Source organism: Coregonus clupeaformis, unplaced genomic scaffold (genome assembly GCF_020615455.1).
Source record: "Coregonus clupeaformis isolate EN_2021a unplaced genomic scaffold, ASM2061545v1 scaf0408, whole genome shotgun sequence".
NCBI classification, from domain to species: domain Eukaryota; kingdom Metazoa; phylum Chordata; class Actinopteri; order Salmoniformes; family Salmonidae; genus Coregonus; species Coregonus clupeaformis.
Genome location: NW_025533863.1, coordinates 56,041 through 76,562, shown reverse-complemented (window position 1 = coordinate 76,562; position 20,522 = coordinate 56,041). Strand labels below are relative to the sequence as shown.

Below are 20,522 nucleotides of genomic sequence, written 5' to 3'. Positions count from 1 at the left end.
CTAGCTGCGAGATACACTGACCACACTGATAGTTGTGGGGTGACTACAACCTATGTCCTATTTTGAGGTCCAGGTTTAGATGCAGTGGAGGACTGGTGCCCCACTCGGCGCCACTGTGGAGCATCTACACATGAAGACCGTCCTTGGAGAAGAAGGCCGCTGAGGCTTACATGTAACTTGGAGTTCGGACAGGAGCCCACCGTTGAGTTTGTTTCCATTCTTCTGCAGTCTGTAATGGGGGTCCACACTGGGGGTCTTCTGCCGTCTATGATGGGGGTCCACACTGGGGGTCTTCTGCAGTCTGTAATGGGGGTCCACACTGGGGGTCTTCTGCCGTCTATGATGGGGTCCACACTGGGGGTCTTCTGCCGTCTGTAATGGGGGTCCACACTGGAGGTCTTCTGCCGTCTATGATGGGGGTCCACACTGGGGGTCTTCTGCCGTCTGTAATGGGGTCCACACTGGGGGTCTTCTGCCGTCTGTAATGGGGGTCCACACTGGGGGTCTTCTGGGCTCCTAAAGGGAGGGGCAATTACATGTTTAAAGGACATAGGAGCATGTAAACAGTAGTCAGTAATTCAAATTTGAACTAGAATTCCAACAGGTTAATCCTGCTTTCTGAGATACCCTCAAGATGTTTAAACTGAACAACAAAAGCAGCCGTTTTAAACAAATTGGCAAACCAAACTTTTAAAATGTTTATATAGAGATGAGCATTCACCTGAAACCTATAGTAGACCTAGTAGGAGCGAGTGAGGTTGTTGCCCTGCTCCTGCAAGCTGACAAGCAGGTCATCTATCTTCTCCATGTTCTGGGAGGCGGTCATGCTGTTCTGCATGCTCCCTGACTCAGACATGGACTGGTTGAGCAGCGACTGAATCTGGGCCTCGCTCTCTCTCTGGTTCTGACCAGACTGACTGATGGCAATGATCTGATCAGACAGAGTGGTTCCAGGAGAGTTTATCAGCTGGCCACACTCTGTATGGGGAAGAAAGGGGTATTCACTGACTACATGCCACATGAAATGTTAAATGTTAGCATCATACTGTTTTCTGGAGTATACTAAAAAAGACGACATTTGATAAAAGGACAGAAATCATAATCATGAATCCTTACCGTTCTGAATCCCAAAGAGGAAGAGGCCTGGCTGCTGGGCCTGGCTGGGCTGGTTGAGGGTCCCACTGACTGCTGTCTGGAACAGAGACCCTGGCTGCTGCACGGGGGAGGAGGTGGTGGTCTGCAGGCCTGCCACCCCATTCTGGGTGCTGAAGATGCCTGTCTGCGGGAGCTCCTGGGCAGCCATGCCACCCTGCAGGGCAGCCATGTTAGATTGGGGCATGAAGAGGGAGACGGGCTGCTCTGGGCCATTGTTGGAGCTGGTGATCAGCTGCATGGGCTGCTGCTCTTGGAACAGGCCCTGCTGGAGAGGCTCCGAGGGGTTCCCCACCACCTGGCTCTGGTCCTGGAAGGCCATGGGCTCAGAGGGCTCCTGCTGGCTAACCGTCACCATGCTGGCCTGAGAGAACAGCATGGAGGGGTTCTGGGGCTCCTGAGAGTTCAGGCTGCTGCTGCTCATGGGGGGCATCTGGCCCTGGCCGCTGAACAGCAGACTGGGGGCTGCTCCGGAGTGGAGAGGGGGTTGCTGCAGAACAGTAGGCCGGCCTGCTGCTGCTGGGTCTGAGAGAGAGTGTTCGCAGGTGGATGAGGGGAGATGTTCTGAAACATGGAGTTCTGCTGAGGTGGCTGAGGCTGAGGCTGGGAAGGCTGCTGCTGCTCCATGGGGGTCCCCTGCTGGATTGGGGAAAGCTGGGTCTGAGCCTGGAACACTGACTGGGGCTCAGGGGCAGAGGTCTGCAGGGCACTGAGGAAGGCCAGCTGCTGCTGCTGCTGCTGCTGGCTGCCGTTAGCGGAGAGCTGCCCGGGCAGGGCACTCTGGGGGAGGAACAGGTTGGCGGCAGAGGGGGGCTGCTCTGGGGAGAGGCTGGTCCTACTCAACACTGTCAGGGTGTTCTGGAAGAGGGCTGCCTGGACCTGCTCCTGGGTGGGAGAGGCCTTCTGAGTGTGGAACAGCGCCCCCTGTGGGTCCTGTGCCTCAGCCAGGGGGCTGGGGTTATGGAAGAGGGGTGGAGAGGGATGAGGAGGGGTCTGCTGGAGGAAGTTGGTCTGAATGGAGAGGAGCTCATTAGCTTGCTGAAAGAGCGCTGCTTGCTGCTGCTGTTTCTGTTGTTGCTGCTGCTGTTGGGCCTGCTGAAAAAGGGAACCATGGTTCTGCACCATGCCCTGCTGGGAACCCTGCTGTTCAGTGTTCTCACCTCGAGAACCGCCCTGGAATATGCCACACTGCATGGGCATTTGTGACTGAAACAGCTGCAGGTTCTCCAACACTTGCTGTTGCTGTTGTTGCTGCTGGTGTTGAAGTTGTTGCTGCTGCTGCTGTTGAATTTGTTGCTGTTGAATTTGCTGTTGCTGAATTTGTTGTTGCTGTTGTTGTTGCTGAATTTGTTGTTGTTGAATCTGTTGTTGTTGCTGTAGTTGCTGTTGCTGAATTTGTTGTTGCTGTTGTTGCTGAATTTGTTGCTGCTGTTGTTGAATTTGTTGTTGTTGAATCTGTTGCTGTTGTCGCTGTTGCTGCTGGCTGCAGTACCCTTTGGCCTGCAGTTGTCTCACTGCTTGTTCCAGTTGGGCCACCTCGTCTGGGGGGAATATGGGCAGCTGGTGCTGCTGGGGGGCAGGCTGAGGGGCCTCCAGTAGTTGACCGAGCCTCCCTACCGCCCCAGCGTTGTTGCCGGCCCTGTCCTGCCCCAGCCCCTCTCTGGGCTCCAGGAGGAACTGCTGAGGCCCAGGTTGGAGTAGAGAGTCTGCAGGCACAGGGAAGGAGTTGGTGGGAGCGATGTCCTGCTTCTGTATGGTGCTCAGGGCCTCTGCACTGTTGAAGACTGCTGTTTGGGATTCGTCAGGGTCACTGGCAGGCCGCGGCAAGGAGTTGGAGAACGGGCTGTTGTTGGGAAGGTTGGAACTCATGTCCAGCGTCTGCTGGGCCGAACACATGACATCAGGGGTCCGCTGAGAATACAAAAAACAAATGATACTTGCTAGCTTTTTATATATTTTGGGTGGAAAATATGGTTCATATGGATATGGTTCAACTATTTAATGAGGCATTATCATGGCCAAGGCTGATGAATGCATTTGTAGATCTTTTACCTTGAACACGCCAGCAGAAGTGAGGTTGCTGGAAACCTCCATTGGCGTGACCTCTTCTCTCTTCACAAGAGGCAACATTGGGGGCATCAAGGCACCATCAATTACTGTAGGGGCGTGAATGACAATGTTACAATTTTGTCATACTGAAAGCCAAGATACAGGAGTACACTTGACACCCCTCACACACACCTATACATTACAAACAAGAACATACGATACAGCATGTACAGCACGGTAGAGATATACTCTACCTTTCATCCGTTCATCAAAAGAGCAGGGCTTGCCTGGAGATGGGACTTCTTTCTTCACAGATATGTCCACTGAGACATACACAAATAAGCAGGTTGAGTTATGGACATGCAAATCAGATGACCTTATTCTTCATACCCTGTCTCATTCTCCATCCTCTGCATGTCAGGATTTCATTTACAAAAATATAATATGAAATTAAATGTTACTGTATAGAGTGAAAAACAATGAGGAATAAATCTGTATGACTTGACTGTTTTGTAAAGGGTGCTGCCTAATCCGGTATCATGTTTAGTACATACTGTCTATAAAAGGGTATTTTTTTAGATGGATCATCTACACTTCCATGTTTTGTTTCATTGTTTTAGTTCCTTTCTCTGCCACTTCCTGCTTGCTCATTGACAGTTCGTGCCACAGTGCCCAAAGGACGTTTTGACGACGAAGTGATGAGAGAGAAAAGGAGGAGACAAATCCCCCTCTGTTCCCGAGTGGGCATGGCTTCCTGCACCAAAGACTGGAATGGTACATTTAGAGCAGGCTAGAGGATATATCCACCTAATCCAGTAGTGGTGGTAGAGTAATGGTTGTAATTTAGAGTGGCTGAAGACGTGCTCTGAGGAAATTCTGCTTTAAGGTGGCGCAGGAGGAGTAAAAGGAAGAACGTTTGTTCATTGACTTATCACAGACCTGGTTCTGGAGTGTAGGTAAAAGGCTGCACGTCATGGGATCGGCCAGCATTGGTCACCACATAGATCCCCACACATACCGCTGACGCGATGGCTGGGTTCTGGTATGGAGGAACCTTCACAATCAAGTGATTCTGAGGGGAAACGCATGACAGACAAATCCACTTAGCTAACAAAAATGTACAGTAGCCCCAAGCTTAAAATGACATACAGTGGGAAAAAAGTATTTAGTCAGCCACCAATTGTGCAAGTTCTCCCACTTAAAAAAGATGAGAGAGGCCTGTCATTTTCATCATAGGTACACGTCAACTATGACAGACAAAATGAGGAATTTTTTTTCCAGAAAATCACATTGTAGGATTTTTAATGAATGTATTTGCAAATTATGGTGGAAAATAAGTATTTGGTCAATAACAAAAGTTTCTCAATACTTTGTTATATACCCTTTGTTGGCAATGACAGGTCAAACGTTTTCTGTAAGTCTTCACAAGGTTTTCACACACTGTTGCTGGTATTTTGGCCCATTCCTCCATGCAGATCTCCTCTAGAGCAGTGATGTTTTGGGGCTGTCGCTGGGAAACACGGACTTTCAACTCCCTCCAAAGATTTTCTATGGGGTTGAGATCTGAGACTAGCTAGGCCACTCCAGGACCTTGAAATGCTTCTTACGAAGCCACTCCTTCGTTGCCCGGGCGGTGTGTTTGGGATCATTGTCATGCTGAAAGACCCAGCCACGTTTCATCTTCAATGCCCTTGCTGATGGAAGGAGGTTTTCACTCAGAATCTCACGATACATGGCCCCATTCATTCGTTCCTTTACACGGATCAGTCGTCCTGGTCCCTTTGCAGAAAAACCAGCCCCAAAGCATGATGTTTCCACCCCCCCATACTTCACAGTAGGTATGGTGTTCTTTGGATGCAACTCAGCATTCTTTGTACTCCAAACACGACGGTTGAGTTTTTACCAAAAGTTCTATTTTGGTTTCATCTGACCATATGACATTCTCCCAATCCTCTTCTGGATCATCCAAATGCACTCTAGCAAACTTCAGACGGGCCTGGACATGTACTGGCTTAAGCAGGGGGACACGTCTGGCACTGCAGGATTTGAGTCCCTGGCGGCGTAGTGTGTTACTGATGGTAGGCTTTGTTAGTTTGGTCCCAGCTCTCTGCAGGTCATTCACTAGGTCCCCTGTGTGGTTCTGGGATTTTTGCTCACCGTTCTTGTGATCATTTTTACCCCACGGGTGAATCTTACATGTAGCCCCAGATCGAGGGAGATTATCAGTGGTCTTGTATGTCTTCCATTTCTAATAATTGCTCCCACAGTTGATTTCTTCAAACCAAGCTGCTTACCTATTGCAGATTCAGTCTTCACAGCCTGGTGCAGGTCTACAATTTTGTTTCTGGTGTCCTTTGACAGCTCTTTGGTCTTGGCCATAGTGGAGTTTGGAGTGTGACTGTTTGAGGTTGTGGACAGGTGTCTTTTATACTGATAACAAGTTCAAACAGGTGCCATTAATACAGGTAACGAGTGGAGGACAGAGGAGCCTCTTAAAGAAGAAGTTACAGGTCTGTGAGAGCCAGAAATCTTGCTTGTTTGTAGGTGACCAAATACTTATTTTCCACCATAATTTGCAAATAAATTCATTAAAAATCCAACAATGTGATTTTCTGGATTTTTTTCCCTCAATTTGTCTGTCATAGTTGACGTGTACCTATGATGAAAATTACAGGCCTCTCTCATCTTTTTAAGTGGGAGAACTTGCACAATTGGTGGCTGACTAAATACTTTTTTCCCCCACTGTACATCAAGTCATGTGACAAACGTGTGTCAACATCCCTTATAAAACATGTGCAAGCGCAAAATTACTTTGATTCAATAATCAAGCGACGTCAGCACAATGTAGAGTTGAAAGAGAGAGAGAGAAACAATGGACTCCGTACGTCAACTAGTTCAGACACACAACACCTTTCTAACTTTGCTGACTAGTAAAAGGTGTGGTGGTGAATTTACATGATTTGCCTGGTTACAAATTGTGAATAATATGTGAAAGACGTCTAACACCTCAGGGCTCAGACAACTGATTGAGGCTTAGCTAACACAGCTCTGACCCTCTGGCTCCCAAGGGCAAAGGTTTATGCAGGACTGTTGAGACACGCTTACCACTGTGGCTCACAGTAATTAGGTCACAAAACAATGAGGCCATTCACCTCACTGAGTGAGTAGCAATTTAAGATGATTACATCTAAATCTACAAATCTCAAATGGCTGCTGTTATCTAATCAACCCATTAAAATCATTGGCATTAATCATTCTAGGACCACAATAAGCAGAGAATAATCTTATTTACCTGGTGAAACAGCTCCATGTCAATTTCAGCCTCTGCCTTCCAAGACTTCTCATCTTAGGGGGAAAAATTATCGGTTTCATTAGTATGGTAGGTAAAGGAATAAATATAAAATGGCCAAGTTTACATTATTCATATAAAGTAAGGACATGGATTTCAGACAATACTTGGTTGTGTAGGCCTACCTGATACATTTTCCTGAAATATGACTTTGGTGTCCTTGAGGAAGTTCTTCCCAATAATGAAGACCTCCTCACCCCCCCTCACCGAGCAACTGTGGAGGGACTTCTTCAGAATCTCAGGCACCCCTGCAGGCTGGGCTGTAGACAAGACACAAACAGACTGTCAGGCTTCTTTAACTAGTATTCTGTCACGGGTACAGAACTGCTGGCCTTCTCAGGAGGAACCATGGGATGCCAACAGAAAAGCTTAAACCAATTGCTCAAGAGTACCTTGTGATTTCTTGGAAGGCACACATGTAATCTTGGGGAAATAGTAATTGTGCTTTAATTGCTTTGCCAGGAAAAATGTGAGCTGAGCTGGCATTAATAAAATAGTGTGTATGTGCATGTGCTTGAGATGTGTGTATGTGCATGTGCTTGAGATGTGTGTATGTGCATGTGCTATTTTTTTGTATATGATCATTATCCAGACAGTAAAATGACTGTACTATAGGTAAAGTTGACACTATCGTTGCAGTCCCCCTTTCTCACAGGCAAATAGAAATCCCCAAGTTTCTATAAACAACAAGCTCAGACTCCTCCTACTCCTCCGCCTCCCCAGTTTTCGCGGCCTTCCTCACTCTCTCCACCCCGCTGCACAGCACAACACACACAGACAGACAGACGCCATTGGAGATTTATATTTTATATTTTCTGGCCAGATTTTCCCTTGGTCGGATTGCACTCTGACATTGTAAACAATAGAAGTCCACACCTCTTTCTTCCCCCTTTCTTTCTCTCCCTAATTTTTTTGGAGAAGTTCTGCTTCTAAAACCACCGACAAATAGAATTTCTTATACCCCAGAGCAGTCTTTCCTATTTTTGCCACTCACAGCCACACCCTATGCCCACAACAGGAGGAACACATGACGCTGAAGAGAGTCTATATACATGATCTCTGAACATTTAATAATAATAATAATAACATTTACTTAAATTAGAAAACGATCTGCTAAGTATACATAACGCATTAGAAATGGAACTTCTAGACTGAATCATCTCTTCAGAGTGTTCAAGTCTTCAGCTTGGAACTTAAAAACAAGATGAAAACAATAAAAACTAACCTATATTACAAATGCTCATAAGGCTATCCAGTCCAATTTTGACAGTAACGGCTCCCAATGGAGACTTCATTATTGACATCCTTGTCCTGACCCAAGCTCCTTTTCACTTTCCTCCTGTCCACCCAACCCCCTGAAGGAACTTTTTCTCCCTCCCCCTAATCCCCTGGTGACGTGCGTCAGCTCTGAGCTCCGACAGCGTTCCTGAGAGAACTCCGGTAAGCAGATGCTATGAATAACCTAAAGCCACTCACTGCACAGGATGGGGGACGACGGTGTCTGTAATGTGAGCACCGAGCCGTCCGGCCTGGGGATGTTGACCCGAAACACAAGCCTGGCACGCGTGCTCTTCTTTTTGGAGCCGGCCACCCCGATACGAGCTTCCACATCAGCGTTACGCAGCTTCAGGATCCCCACGCAGTCCACCCTGCAGAGAGACACACACAGCACAGCTGTTAGACTGGCAGGCCGGCCTGCTGACCAAGGCCCCAGCGGCTGCTGCTGCAACAGCCCCCGACAGCCCCTAACACACTGAAACAGCCACTAACACACTCCCAATGGAGGATGACTAAGAGGAGCAGTCTCCATTATGTGTGATTTTACAGAATTGCAACAGCTATGGCAATAAGCAGATACATACGCAAGGGTCATGTTGTTGCTGGGGTCCAGGGGCACTTCAATGACAGTGGTGCCCTCGGTGTCCACCTCCTTGCAGGCTGTGGTGTTGCGCCCCGTCACCCTGCAGGCCTGATAGAACCCATGTGGCTTCACACGCCCAGCGTCATTACCCACAAACACCTGGAGCACCACTGCCTCATTCACACCCTCCAGCTGTGGACAAGAAGGAAACAAAGAACACTCAGATCAGAAAATAGCGCAGCTGCTCCAAAGTCAACTCTACCTATTTATGTAAGTTACTAGAGAATTTCGAGCGTTGAATGTATTGTGCAAGTGATAGTTTTCACAAGAGCCAAAAGGGTGCAGCTAAAATAATGTACAAAAGTGAATACGTGATAGATAGTGCCAGCTTTCTGCTTAGTAAGATGATAATGCCATATCTTATAGCATTCTATGATAATAGAACTGCAACTGCACAACTGCCTGTTTTGCCATTTACTTTAAGTAAAACATTTGAGGTATGCAATACATTGTGAATAGCATTGTTGATACAGAGATATGACAAAAAAATGCAAACAAAGTCACAATTTGACGTTGTAATCACTTCAAGAGAATAATGATAGTTACCTCTTTTCTCGGTGGATAAGAACATCTGTTGTTTTTATGTAGGTTATATAATATTTAGCAGGCACCAAAGCGACTTATAGTCATGCATGCATACATTTTACGTACCGGTGGTCCCGGGAATTGAACCCACTATCCTGGCGTTGCAAGCGCCATGCTCTACCAACTGAGTGCTGCCTTACAAGGTGTGTTGTAACAGCTAGCTATAAAACCTTATTTCATAAAAAGAAAATACCCTGGGGTTGATACGTTGCATTACTTATACAAGTTTCTACATAGCCTGTGACAATCACTGAATCACTGACTTAAGCATGTTAACCCAATGTAGAGGTGTTATGTAACAATGAGTATGGAGCAGGTTGATGGTGGCGTTTGGTGAAGGACAGATAAAGGCATACTTACAAAGGGGTAGAGTCAAAACAGTGAACAGTGTATGGGGCACTGACTGTCCACAAAAAGCCCTAGAGGCCCCAGCCCAGCACCTCTGTTCTTGTTGTTGGTTTAAGGCATACCTTTATGGTGGGGAAGCCCTGCTGAGTGCGGTCCTTCACTGACCCCCTGCTGCCCTCAGTCAGGTAGCGGGCTCTGTGCTGGGTCTCAGGCTGGACCAGGATCTTCAGCTCTTTGCCCTCACTCTTCTGAGGGAACTGGCTCGCTAGGGTCCCCCCTTTCTGATGGGTTGTCTGGGGGCCATCTGCCGAACTGCAAGACAGACTGGTTAGCTACAGTGTCAGCCCAACAGCTCCTAAACAACCTACATTGAAACAAGCAACACTACCATTGACTACAATACGCTTGCTTATATATAATGCAGGGGACTGTTTCCTTTCACTCATTCACAGCACTGTCCCCTGCTAACCCTAACCCTGCCTGTGTCCTTGTAATCATTGGGGACTGAGGGTGCACAACTTGGCGTTGGGTGGCACTTGCAGCAACCCTCACCCCCACTCCTACTCTCCTCCTTGTGTTCATTTATGTAAGGGGAGGAAAGAGCAGCTCCACTGCTGGCACCAAACGTCCTCTCGGTGGAAGAGAACTTGACAGGACTTGGAGACCGTCCACTTACTATCAAAGTTCCAGCCAAGCTGTGACCCCACCAGCAAATATCTGTGTGTGTTTGTGTTTGTGTTTGTGTGTGTGTGTGTGTGTGTGTGTGTGAGTGTGTGTGTATGGTGGAGCATAGGGGGTATTTGGAACTAGAGAGCAGCAGGAGACTAGTGAGGGATCCCCAAATAGTTGCCATGGTTTCCCAGTGACACTAGCGAGCAATGCAGAGTTTGGAGGCCCACTACCAAGCAGAGTCCATCAGAACCTCTTAGGGGATCCAGACTTATCAGTTTATTTAATCTGCTCTGCTTTCTCAACGCTTTTCAAAAGAGGCTCAGTGTGATTCACCATGGCTGACCATTGTTTGTGCTGTGGTATCCTGCCCCTCCCTAGCCTCTGATCTGCCCGCTCTTCTTCAAGCACAGAGGAAAACGTTCAGCCAGTGGTTTGGTACGATTTCTGCTTGTTGTATAGTGGTTTTACACCTCTTAACAATGGGAATAAGTATGGAGCTAATTTAGATCAACTTCTTCAAAAATCAGGCAAGGTATAAAATGAACAGTTCTGTTGAGATGTCCATTCAATTGTAATTGTAAATGGCCACTGCCAATTTCAATGGTATAAGTCTATCAGTGTTTTTCTATGAATTAATCACTTTCTCTGACATGTAACTTGTCTTAAATGTTCAAGATTCAAACTGAGAACTGAAACTTAACCACAACTTCCATAGAGCTATATCAGAGATGTAAAAGAAAAGGAAAGTTAACTCTGCAGACCAAAAGGAAGTAAACAGTAGGCTAGATAGGTTTCCACATGGGCTAATTTCACTGTAAAAGAGATCCAGGGGCACCCACCTTCCTTTGGTACAGGCCTTGCTGTCTGAGCCCAGCTGCAAGAGCACAAAGTGCGGCCCTTTGGCACTGTCTGCATCAAACACGTCCATGCTGGCCTCCTCGGTCGAGGCAGGCTTGGGGCCGGGTCGCTGGCGGGGGGTGCGCTTGCGGGACTTCCGGGGCACCTCTGTGTTGTCGTTGTAGGAGCTGGAGCTGACGATGCTGAAGTTGGAGGCGGAGTCATCCATCCAGATGCTGTTGCTCTGCTCTGAGTCCTGGAGCTGATCCTCCTGGCAGGACATGCAGCTGTCATCAAACAGGTCCTCGGGCGGAGGCGAGATGTTCAGCACCGTCCGCCGTTTGGAGGGGGTCATCTGGTGGTGCTGCTGGGCCTCCTGGGATGCCCCCCCTCTTCCTCCTCCTCCTCCTCCTCCTCCTCCTAGGGATCCGGCCCCTCCTCCTTTCTCGCCGCCAGCCCTGCCGCCACCAGCACTCCCACTGTTGCCAGTCCCGCCCTCAGCGCCAAGCATCTCTGCCACCACTCTGCTACTTACACCTTCGTCTGGAGCGGCGTGCCGGTGTGAGCAGAGGTCTGGTCGGTGGCTGAGTAGTGGAGTGCATGGTGGAGCTGGAAGAGGTGGGAAAAGCACTGCGAGGGCCTCCCATGGTCATAGAAGAGGAGACGGTGGTGGCATCTACAGTGCATACAATTGGACAGTAAATAAAGGCATCTCAACCAGCATTGGCTAGCAGTCCCATTCAAGCAGCGAAATTTGTGCATGATTGTTTTTAGTTTTTTTAGTTTTTGCTTTTCTTTGGTCATCCAATTATAATTTTCACTTTTCTTTTATTGCATCATGATGTGTAAGTGTGTCTATGTGTGAGTATGAGTGTGTGTAGGTGAGTATGTTTGTACATGTGTGTTCTGACCCAAAAATGGGGGAAAGGGTCATATTATAGGATATGATATAAATGGAAAGTCATGAATCTTCTGACATGAATATCTAATTATCTGAAATTGATACTCAGTTTCTAATTCAATCTGCAAAAAATAGTACCCCAGAACGTGAAGTAATCCAATTCTTTAGCCATCTTTCAGTGACACTGGGACTTGATTTTCAATAGCATTTACCATGAACAGAAATTAACTGGGAAATCTACATGAAGAGGGATGTTCAAATGAAATTAAGATTATCTGGTGTGTAAGATGATGCGTGCCAATTGGAGCTTTTTTTCATACAGGTTCAAACAATTTAGTTGGGACTGAGCAATTAACTGGGAAATCTACATGAAGAGGGATGTTCAAATGAAATTAAGATTATCTGGTGTGTAAGATGATGCGTGCCAATTGGAGCTTTTTTTCATACAGGTTCAAACAATTTAGTTGGGACTGAGCGTAGCCACAGAGACAAGATAAACAAGCTTCTGACCTATGAAGCAGAGAACTGCAGACCATTTTATATGCAGACACTCCCTGCTTCAGAGGGAACTTCCTGGAATAAAAACGAGACAGCGAATGAGCAATAAGAGCTGAACATTCAAATGTAATAAAAACCTATGTTGAACAAAAAGTATGTGAAAATGGAACCGTCATTCAAGGGTCTCATTCTATTCCTGCTCAATATGTTTTTCTGAAAGTCCTCCTAAGACAATTTAGGAAACCTTAGCCAGGGTTGAAAATAGCAGCAAATGTTGAGTACATTTCAAAAAGCATTCCTAGTTATCAGGTCTTCAATGCAGGGTACAGTACAGTGCAGCTTCAAGCAGGTGAAATGGCAGATGCTACATGGTAGATTGTTTGCACAGAAGTGGAAGATGACAAACTGGATTGTTTGGCTACTGTAGGGCTTGTCCCTGGCATAAAAGGGCAACAAAAACATGGAGTTGGAGAAAGCTTATCACACCCCATGTTAAGAAATAAAGCATTACAAACAAGCAATACCTGACTGTCTACTAGAGATATGATGGAAGAAGTGGAAGCCTTGGTAGCCTAAGGGCCTAGCACTAGGCTAAGGTCTGAGCATGGAGGTGAAAACCTGAAGACTGTTGCAGGAGAAGGGAGGGGAGTGAGAGGACAGGCAGACAAGCTATCCTAATTTGTAAAACCTATATCGATACGCTGAATTCAACATGTCAATTAAAAACAATAAAAAATAAAAAAGAGGTGCAACTAGGCTACACTTCATTCAAAACTGTAGTTACAGTCCTTATGACTGAAAAATAAGATAGCTTTTTGATGGTAATCTGAAGAATGCCAAATATCTATGACTCATTACAAGCCAATGTGGTGCATTGTCTATGAGGAAATTCCAGTCACTTTACATTCCACCCACAAGCCCTCTCACTTTTCCTGTTCCAAATGCACACATATAGGAACCATGCCAGAGTGCAACAATGTGAAGCACAATTTTGCTTTAATAGGTTTATATTTTTCTCAAATTAATTTTTATGGCTAAATTGATTGAACTTATTGAAGAGTAGCCATGATAAACAGAAGAAATGGATAAAGCCATACATCTATTTATGCTCTGGTGAACAAGAATGCTTTCAAAACCTACAGCACATTGCTTCTGTTTGCGGAAATCCATACAATCTAGCAAACAGACAAAAAACTTTCACCTGATTGCAGATGGTAGGGAGCAGCTATTTTACCCAATAGATTATAGTTTACATTTTTTATTCAAGAGACAGGAATAGTTTTAGTTCAATTGGGATCCAGCAAGACAGCAATTTGTTCCCCATGGCAGCTGTAAACTTCCTCCCACAGACTCCATATGCAGATCCTAGGATGCAAAAGAACTAGTTCCATTTTCACAACCATGTAATATCAACATGTAATATCAAATGAAAATCAGTTTAAAAACAAGAATAAACATAACAGTACAGTGGTTTTGAAATGCTGAAGGATTAGTTCATTAAAAAATTATGTCAAGTAGAAAATCTAACTATGATGCTTTCCTTTGAAACATTTCATGATGTGCAGTTCATGCAGATTTTTAGAAGAGCAACAAACATGAGAAACATATAGGCCCTACTAAGATTGGAACCACAGTGAATGATTTGCAGCCACTTTGAGCGCCCTCTCACCACACTTAAAAACACTGGAGAAACAAAGGCCTCAAAGAAACCCAGTCCAGTAAACCCCTCCAGCTTTGTAAAGGTTCACAGCTCTTCCTCTGCTCCCTCCTGACTTATTTATATGGCCTAAAAGCTTTCTGTAGACTACTGTACATTGGCAAATATGCCTGAGTAAATCGTCCCATCCGTGAGTTGTGTACACATTTCAAACAACTGCCCTTTTATGTCATGCTATCTCTCCAGAGGAAGGAGGTAATCAATTTTTTTCTAATCTAAAAACAAGTTGCCCTGCTTTGAGTGTAATGAAACTAAAGACGACCGTGTAATAAATGGCAGGACAGCAAACGCTGCGGGAGAGAATGAAATCCCTGTTTTTGGCCTGTGCTGTGGAGCAGTAGAGCTGTTGGATAGAATCTCCCTCTCTGTCTCTCCCACGCCACCATTAGCCTTCTAGTCTAAACACGCAAGGCTGATAGTTTGTTTAAAATGTAGCCAGGTCTTAAAGAAGAGTAAACTCAGACACCTACAGGTAGGATGGAGGAGAGCACTGCTGCCTCTCTTTATCCAGGGTATAAATAATTTAAATCAGGATGTCTGATTTATCACAGGAGAAAGGCACCTGGCCACAGGAAGAGGCATTTATTACAGACACCTTTTAACCCCCTGTTGTTTAGCCTCGTTAAAGCCTAATGTGTCTTTGGTCATCATCATGTCAAGTTAAGACTATTTCTGGACTAAAAAGCACTTTCAATGGAGATTCTTTTTAATCCAGGAGTAGGCTTAATCTGGGTCCAGGAAACTGGCCCTCATAAAGCATTGCCTGGTTTTAAACCTTTTGATCTTGACAAACTATTATACCTGCAAACAGCACAGTACATCTGATAACCTTGAAATGCTGAACGCCAGGTGGTAATGAAGACATCCTGTTCAATAGGAGCCCATCCATTCTAAAAGAAAAAGACAGCTGGCCAATAAGACAGCTATAACCACCAAAATGGCTGACTTGAAGGGCAGAGATTCAGGATTCATTTCTTGTTAGAATTTTTAGTCATCACCTGCTCTGTTTGTGCATAATACCCTGGCTAAGAAATGCATTGCAATTCAAGATTCAAAGTGAGATGGAGGTAAAAAGGTTGAAGGCTTCATGTATAATTACTCTGAGGAGGTTTGGTACAGAGACATCCAGAGGGACAAAGTACAGATTGAAGCTAGAGAACTTCACACATAAAATGGTGTATATTATGAACCAATTATATACAGTGCCTTCAGAAAGTATTCACACCGGTTGATTTTTCCCACAATTTGTTGTGTTATAGCCTGAATTTAACATGGATTAAATTGAGATTTGTCACTGGCCTACACACGATACCCCATAACGTCAAAGTGGAATTATGTTTTTCTAAATGTTTACAAAAATGAAAAGCTTGAGTCAATAAATCATGCCTTGAGTCGATAAGTATTCAACCTCTTTGTTATGGCAAGCATAAATAAGTTCAGAAGTAAACATTTACTTAAGTCACATAGTAAGTTGCATGGACTCACTCTGTGTGCAATAACAGTGTTTAACATAATTTCTGAATGACTACCTCATATCTGTGCCCCACACATACAATTATCTGTAAGGTCCCTCAGTTGAGCAGTGAATTTCAAACACAGATTTAACCACAAAGACCAGGGAGGTTTTCCAATGCCTTGCAAAGAAGGACACATATTGGTAGATTGGTAAAAATAAAAAAAGCAGACATTAAATATCCCTTTGAGCATGGTGAAGTTATTAATTACACTTTCGATGGTGTATCAATACACCCAGGCACTACAAAGTTGCAGGTGTCTTCCTAACTTAGTTGCCAGAGAGTAAGGAAACTGCTAAGGAATTTCGCCATGAGGCCAATGGTGACATTAAAACAGTTACAGAGTTTAATGGCTGTGATAGGAGAAAACTGAGGATGATCAACAACATTATAGGTATGCCACAATACTAATCTAATTGACAGAGAACAGAAGGAAGCCTGTACAGAATACACATATTCCAAAACATGCATCCTGTTTGCAACAAGGCACTAAAGTAATACTGCAAAGAAATGTGTCAAAGCAATTAACTTTTTGTCCTGAATACAAAGTGTTATGTTTGGGCCAAATCCAATACAACACATTACTGAGTACCACGCTCCATATTTTCAAGCATAGTGGTGGCTGCATCATGTTATGTGTATGCTTGTAATCATTAAGGACTGGGGGGGTTTTCAGGATAAAAAAGAAATGGAATGGAGCCAAGTACAGGCAAAATCCTAGAGGAAATCCTGGTTCAGTCTGCTTTCCACCAGAAACTGGGAGATTAATTCACCTTTCAGCAGGACAATAACCTAAAACACAAAGCCAAATCTACACTGGAGCTGCTTGACAAGAAGACAGTGAATGTTCCCAAGTGGCCGAGTTTTTACTTAAATATATTTGAAAATCTATGGCAAGACTTGAAAATGGTTGTCTTGCAATGATCAACAACCAATTTGACAGTACTTACATTTTAATTTTTTAATACAATTATATAAAATAATTTATAATCATAAAATATACAAAAATGGTGTGGAAAGCTCTTAGAGACTTACCCAGAAAGACCCACAGCTGTAATCGCTGCCAAATGTGCTTCTACAAAGTATTGACTCAGTGGTGTGAATACTTATGTAAATTTGATATTTCTGTAATTCATTTTCAATAAATTTGCTAAAATGTCTAAAAACATGTTTTCATTTGGTCATTATGTGGTATTGTGTGTAGATGGGTGAGAGAAATGCAGGCTTTAACACAACAAAATGTGTAATAAGTAAAGGGGTATGAATACTTTCTAAAGGCACTGTAACTATTTGTTTCGGCCATAAAATGGTAGTATCGGTAGTATATCATTCAATTTATGTAGGCTATTCTTTCCACAAACCCTACCAATTTCCACTCAACAAAAATGCTCAGTGGCTGCAAATCACCATGCTCTTAAAACCAATGTGATTATTGCACAGTCCCAGCAGATGGAGGCAATGGGATTCAAGGTGTATTACAGCGTAGACTTAATACATTTTGAAATAAACATAGAACATTTGCTCTTATTGTAAATGGCATTACCAAAGACCCATGCCTCCACCTATGGGACCATTGCATGTTCCATCCTAGCCCAAGTTCTGCTTTTCTTTACCCTTAAACCCTTGAAGGGAAACTTCACAATTTTTCAATGTCATATTCATCATCTCCAGCACCACCCCAACATCAACATATGTGAAAATTGTGCATTTCTATGTTTTGTAGTAAAAAAAGATAGTGGAAGATAAGTGTATCCAATGGCATCATCGGTGTGCATCGTGTGATTTGGACAGATTTTGAGTAGACATTGCCTACTAATTGGTTGATGTCATTGGAAACACTTATCTTTATCTTTTTTTTTTTTTACTACAAAACACAGAAATGCGCCATTTTCACATATGTTAATGTTGGGGTGGTGCTGGAGATGAATATGACGTTTTTTTTTTATGTCCCTTTAACCCCACCCCCTTCTACACTGTGTTCCACTACCATTTAAATACAGAATTAAAGAAACAAAACTTTGACATCAAAAACTCAGTGGCAATACAATACAAAAAACTGTAAATGCAATAAAATGCAATAAATTTAAATAATAAGAAGTCTAAAAGTTTAGACGGACCTACTCGACACCCTGGGTGATTTTTGATGGGTTAAGAGCCCTTGGGACTAAATGTCTTCACTACTGATAGACAGACACAGTCACACAACCCATCACGACGCTTGTGGGGCCCAGCTAAAATGCAAGTTAAGTTCATTAATAGCAAAACAACTTGCATCCAATCAACAAAAAAGCAATTCACTTTGTGCATTTGCTGAATATTATTGAAACAAATAAAGGAAGAACATTTCATAAAGACTTTGTGGAGTATGTTCACTTGTCAATATATTGCTGAGGTGTGTGGATGCTGATATTGATCAGGTGCTGTTCAATGTACTGGCTGAGTGTCATTTTGGAGCTTGTAAAATAACATGTATTTCCACTTTAAACTCATGCAGAAGCGAAGTTGGCACAAGCAAACTGACCCTTTGGCATGGGTGGGAAGCAGGAGAAGGAGTGGCTGGGATAGCAAGGTATGAACTGAACAAACATTCCTAAAGATCAACTGGATGAAATTATGGGCAAAAGTAACATAAGGTCCTTTCCCTCTCTAATGGGTGTACACCTATAAAAAGACTCCCACTGCAATTACTTACTTAAAACTGAAAAACAGACTCTCTTGTGAAGTGCACTATTTGAAATGACCTCCCTTAAAAATGGCCTGGCATTAGTACCAATTTGGATTTCACGTTTTCCCATATAGACTGACTGAAAGGCAAGGAAGAAAGTTGACCTCAGACAACAAATAATTCATGCTCATTTCAGACATGTTACATCAATTAGAAAAATAAAAAGGGGAGAGCTAATCAGCAAAGTAAAAGCAATATGAATTTTGTATGGCCAGAGTTGACTAAAAATAACAGACATTCCTACATAACAGCTGAAGCCAACCTAGAGTGATGCTACATCTCCATATATCTCAAAGTGCAGGGGTCAGGGAAGGGAATGGAGGACAAACAGGACAAAAGTAATGAAGCCTTAAGGTTACAGGCAGGGGCGCTAGGACAGGGACAAGAACAGGGATAGGAACAGGGGCAGGGAAGTGTGCAGCCGTACAGAGCTAAACAGTAAGGACACTGGCATCAGGGATGTGGTGACAGCCAGGCCAAGCTATAAAAAGCAGTGTCAGTAGCAGGGCAGGCGTAGGATTGGAGTAGGGTAATGTCACAGCCAGCATGCACCTGCCTTGCAAAGTACAGTAACAACACAGTACAGTAGTAAAAAGGCCAAAGCAGCAGCTCCAGAGCAGAGATGCTTCAGCAGAGCGCTATCTGGCTGGCAAACGGAGGAAGGCTGTGCAGGGATATGGGGAGGGAGAAACAACTTGAACAAAGAGCCAAAGCGACGGCCAAAATTGGCTGGTGTGACCAAAAAAAACCTGAACTGCTGGACAGCCTAAAATTAAAGAGTTGTCCTCATTTGACAGAGAACCAATAAAAACCTACAATTTAATGTCAAATTATTTTTTCAATACTTGATTCCAAAGATTTGGGGTACAAAATAAAGTTCACATAAAAGTGAAAAGAAGAAGAGATAGCCAGAAGAAGTAAGGCCAATTTGCAGTGAAACCTACAGTCCCAAATTCAATTTCATGTAAACTGAAAAATACTTCACCTTCCTCCAGCTACAGCCAGTATGTCCCGCCTTGTCTGAGGGCTGCATTGGCTTCATTGAAGCACTGATGTCCGAAGGCAACAGACTTCTGGTTCTACTGAAACTCACTCTAAACCGGGACACTTTGGTAAGGGGCAGAGTAAAAAGAGCTAAAGTGAATTGCATTTTGAATGTTCAGGTTGTGACAAGTTTTGTTTGATATTTTTTCTCTTCCTTTGAATATGATATTGGGTTAATTAACATTTAGGCCTACAGTTGCAAACATACTAGTTTCAGTGATTTTCTGGATTCCTTATGTGCAAGTAGTGTACTAGATGTACTATTTAGCCTTACACAGACTGATGCATGGTGTCAGTAACTGGTTAAGCAAAATAGCTGCAAAACACATAAGTAAACAGTTAGTGATATTTCTGGTATTTTGCAAGGAGATATCACTGAATTTTTGGATCTCAAACAATGCTTTTGTGAGCAGTACCGAAATGGTTTTGTACCCTGCTTCTGACTTGTGTCTTGTCCCAAAGAGAGATGGTTAGCATTTTTATAACGTTTATCTTCACAAATGTACCATATCAGACTGGAAGCCAATTGCTATTGTCAATTAATGGGGTACATTTTGCTTTTCATTATTTAGTGGACCCCAAATAGACTGAGACTGCCGTATTGAAGATCATTAAGACAGCCCAAGAAGATGGGGACTCTGTAGGTCTTGTGTGCCCCGAAAGAATCAGGGGTGTCCTCTAATGGGAAGGAATGAAGAGGGTTTCCTTAGACTCCAACTGCAAGGCACAGTGTTCCCAGCAAGGACTGTAGGCATGACTTTGTTTTGGCATAACCCAACCACTCAAAACAGTGCTTATCCTTATAGTCAATTGTTGAGCTGGGATCATGAAGTTGGATTTCTATGGAGAGAAAGAATGCCCACTCTGTTTGTGTGTTACAGCCGCTACGCCCTGATGGGGAAACCTTTAAAAATGTATACTCTAAAGCACATAGAGTATTAAAAAGAGGCCTTTCTGATCTGCTTGCAACCTGTAGGCCTATGTCATAAAGAGATGTTTGGATCCTATAGCCCCTGTATAGAATCATTGTGTCAGCATAAAACCAGGCAATGCTTTACTACTGCTCATTTTCAGTCTAGCCCTCTGATTGGGGTTCTAAAAGGGGGCTGCAGCTGGAGCTGATTACATCTGAGCTGTGAGGTTTATAGCAACCACCAACAGATCATGATATAGGGTGCTCATAGTTCTGCATGTCTCCAATAATTATCTC

At 44.0% G+C, this 20,522-nt stretch overlaps 1 protein-coding gene across 1 annotated transcript in view; it reads right to left on the bottom strand.

Moving 5' to 3' along the window:
* Positions 1 to 346: 346 nt before the first annotated feature.
* LOC123484693 (nuclear factor of activated T-cells 5-like) overlaps positions 347 to 20,522 on the bottom strand; it is a 55,142-nt gene continuing 34,966 nt past the window's right edge. The window contains 15 exon segments of the mRNA XM_045215254.1: positions 347 to 516; positions 722 to 978; positions 1,117 to 1,617; positions 1,620 to 3,063; positions 3,205 to 3,308; positions 3,456 to 3,524; positions 4,141 to 4,273; positions 6,494 to 6,546; positions 6,676 to 6,810; positions 8,027 to 8,199; positions 8,413 to 8,603; positions 9,527 to 9,716; positions 10,916 to 11,468; positions 11,471 to 11,500; positions 11,503 to 11,589. Coding sequence (XP_045071189.1) covers positions 740 to 978; positions 1,117 to 1,617; positions 1,620 to 3,063; positions 3,205 to 3,308; positions 3,456 to 3,524; positions 4,141 to 4,273; positions 6,494 to 6,546; positions 6,676 to 6,810; positions 8,027 to 8,199; positions 8,413 to 8,603; positions 9,527 to 9,716; positions 10,916 to 11,468; positions 11,471 to 11,500; positions 11,503 to 11,589 — 3,902 coding nt within the window. The 3' untranslated portion in view covers positions 347 to 516; positions 722 to 739.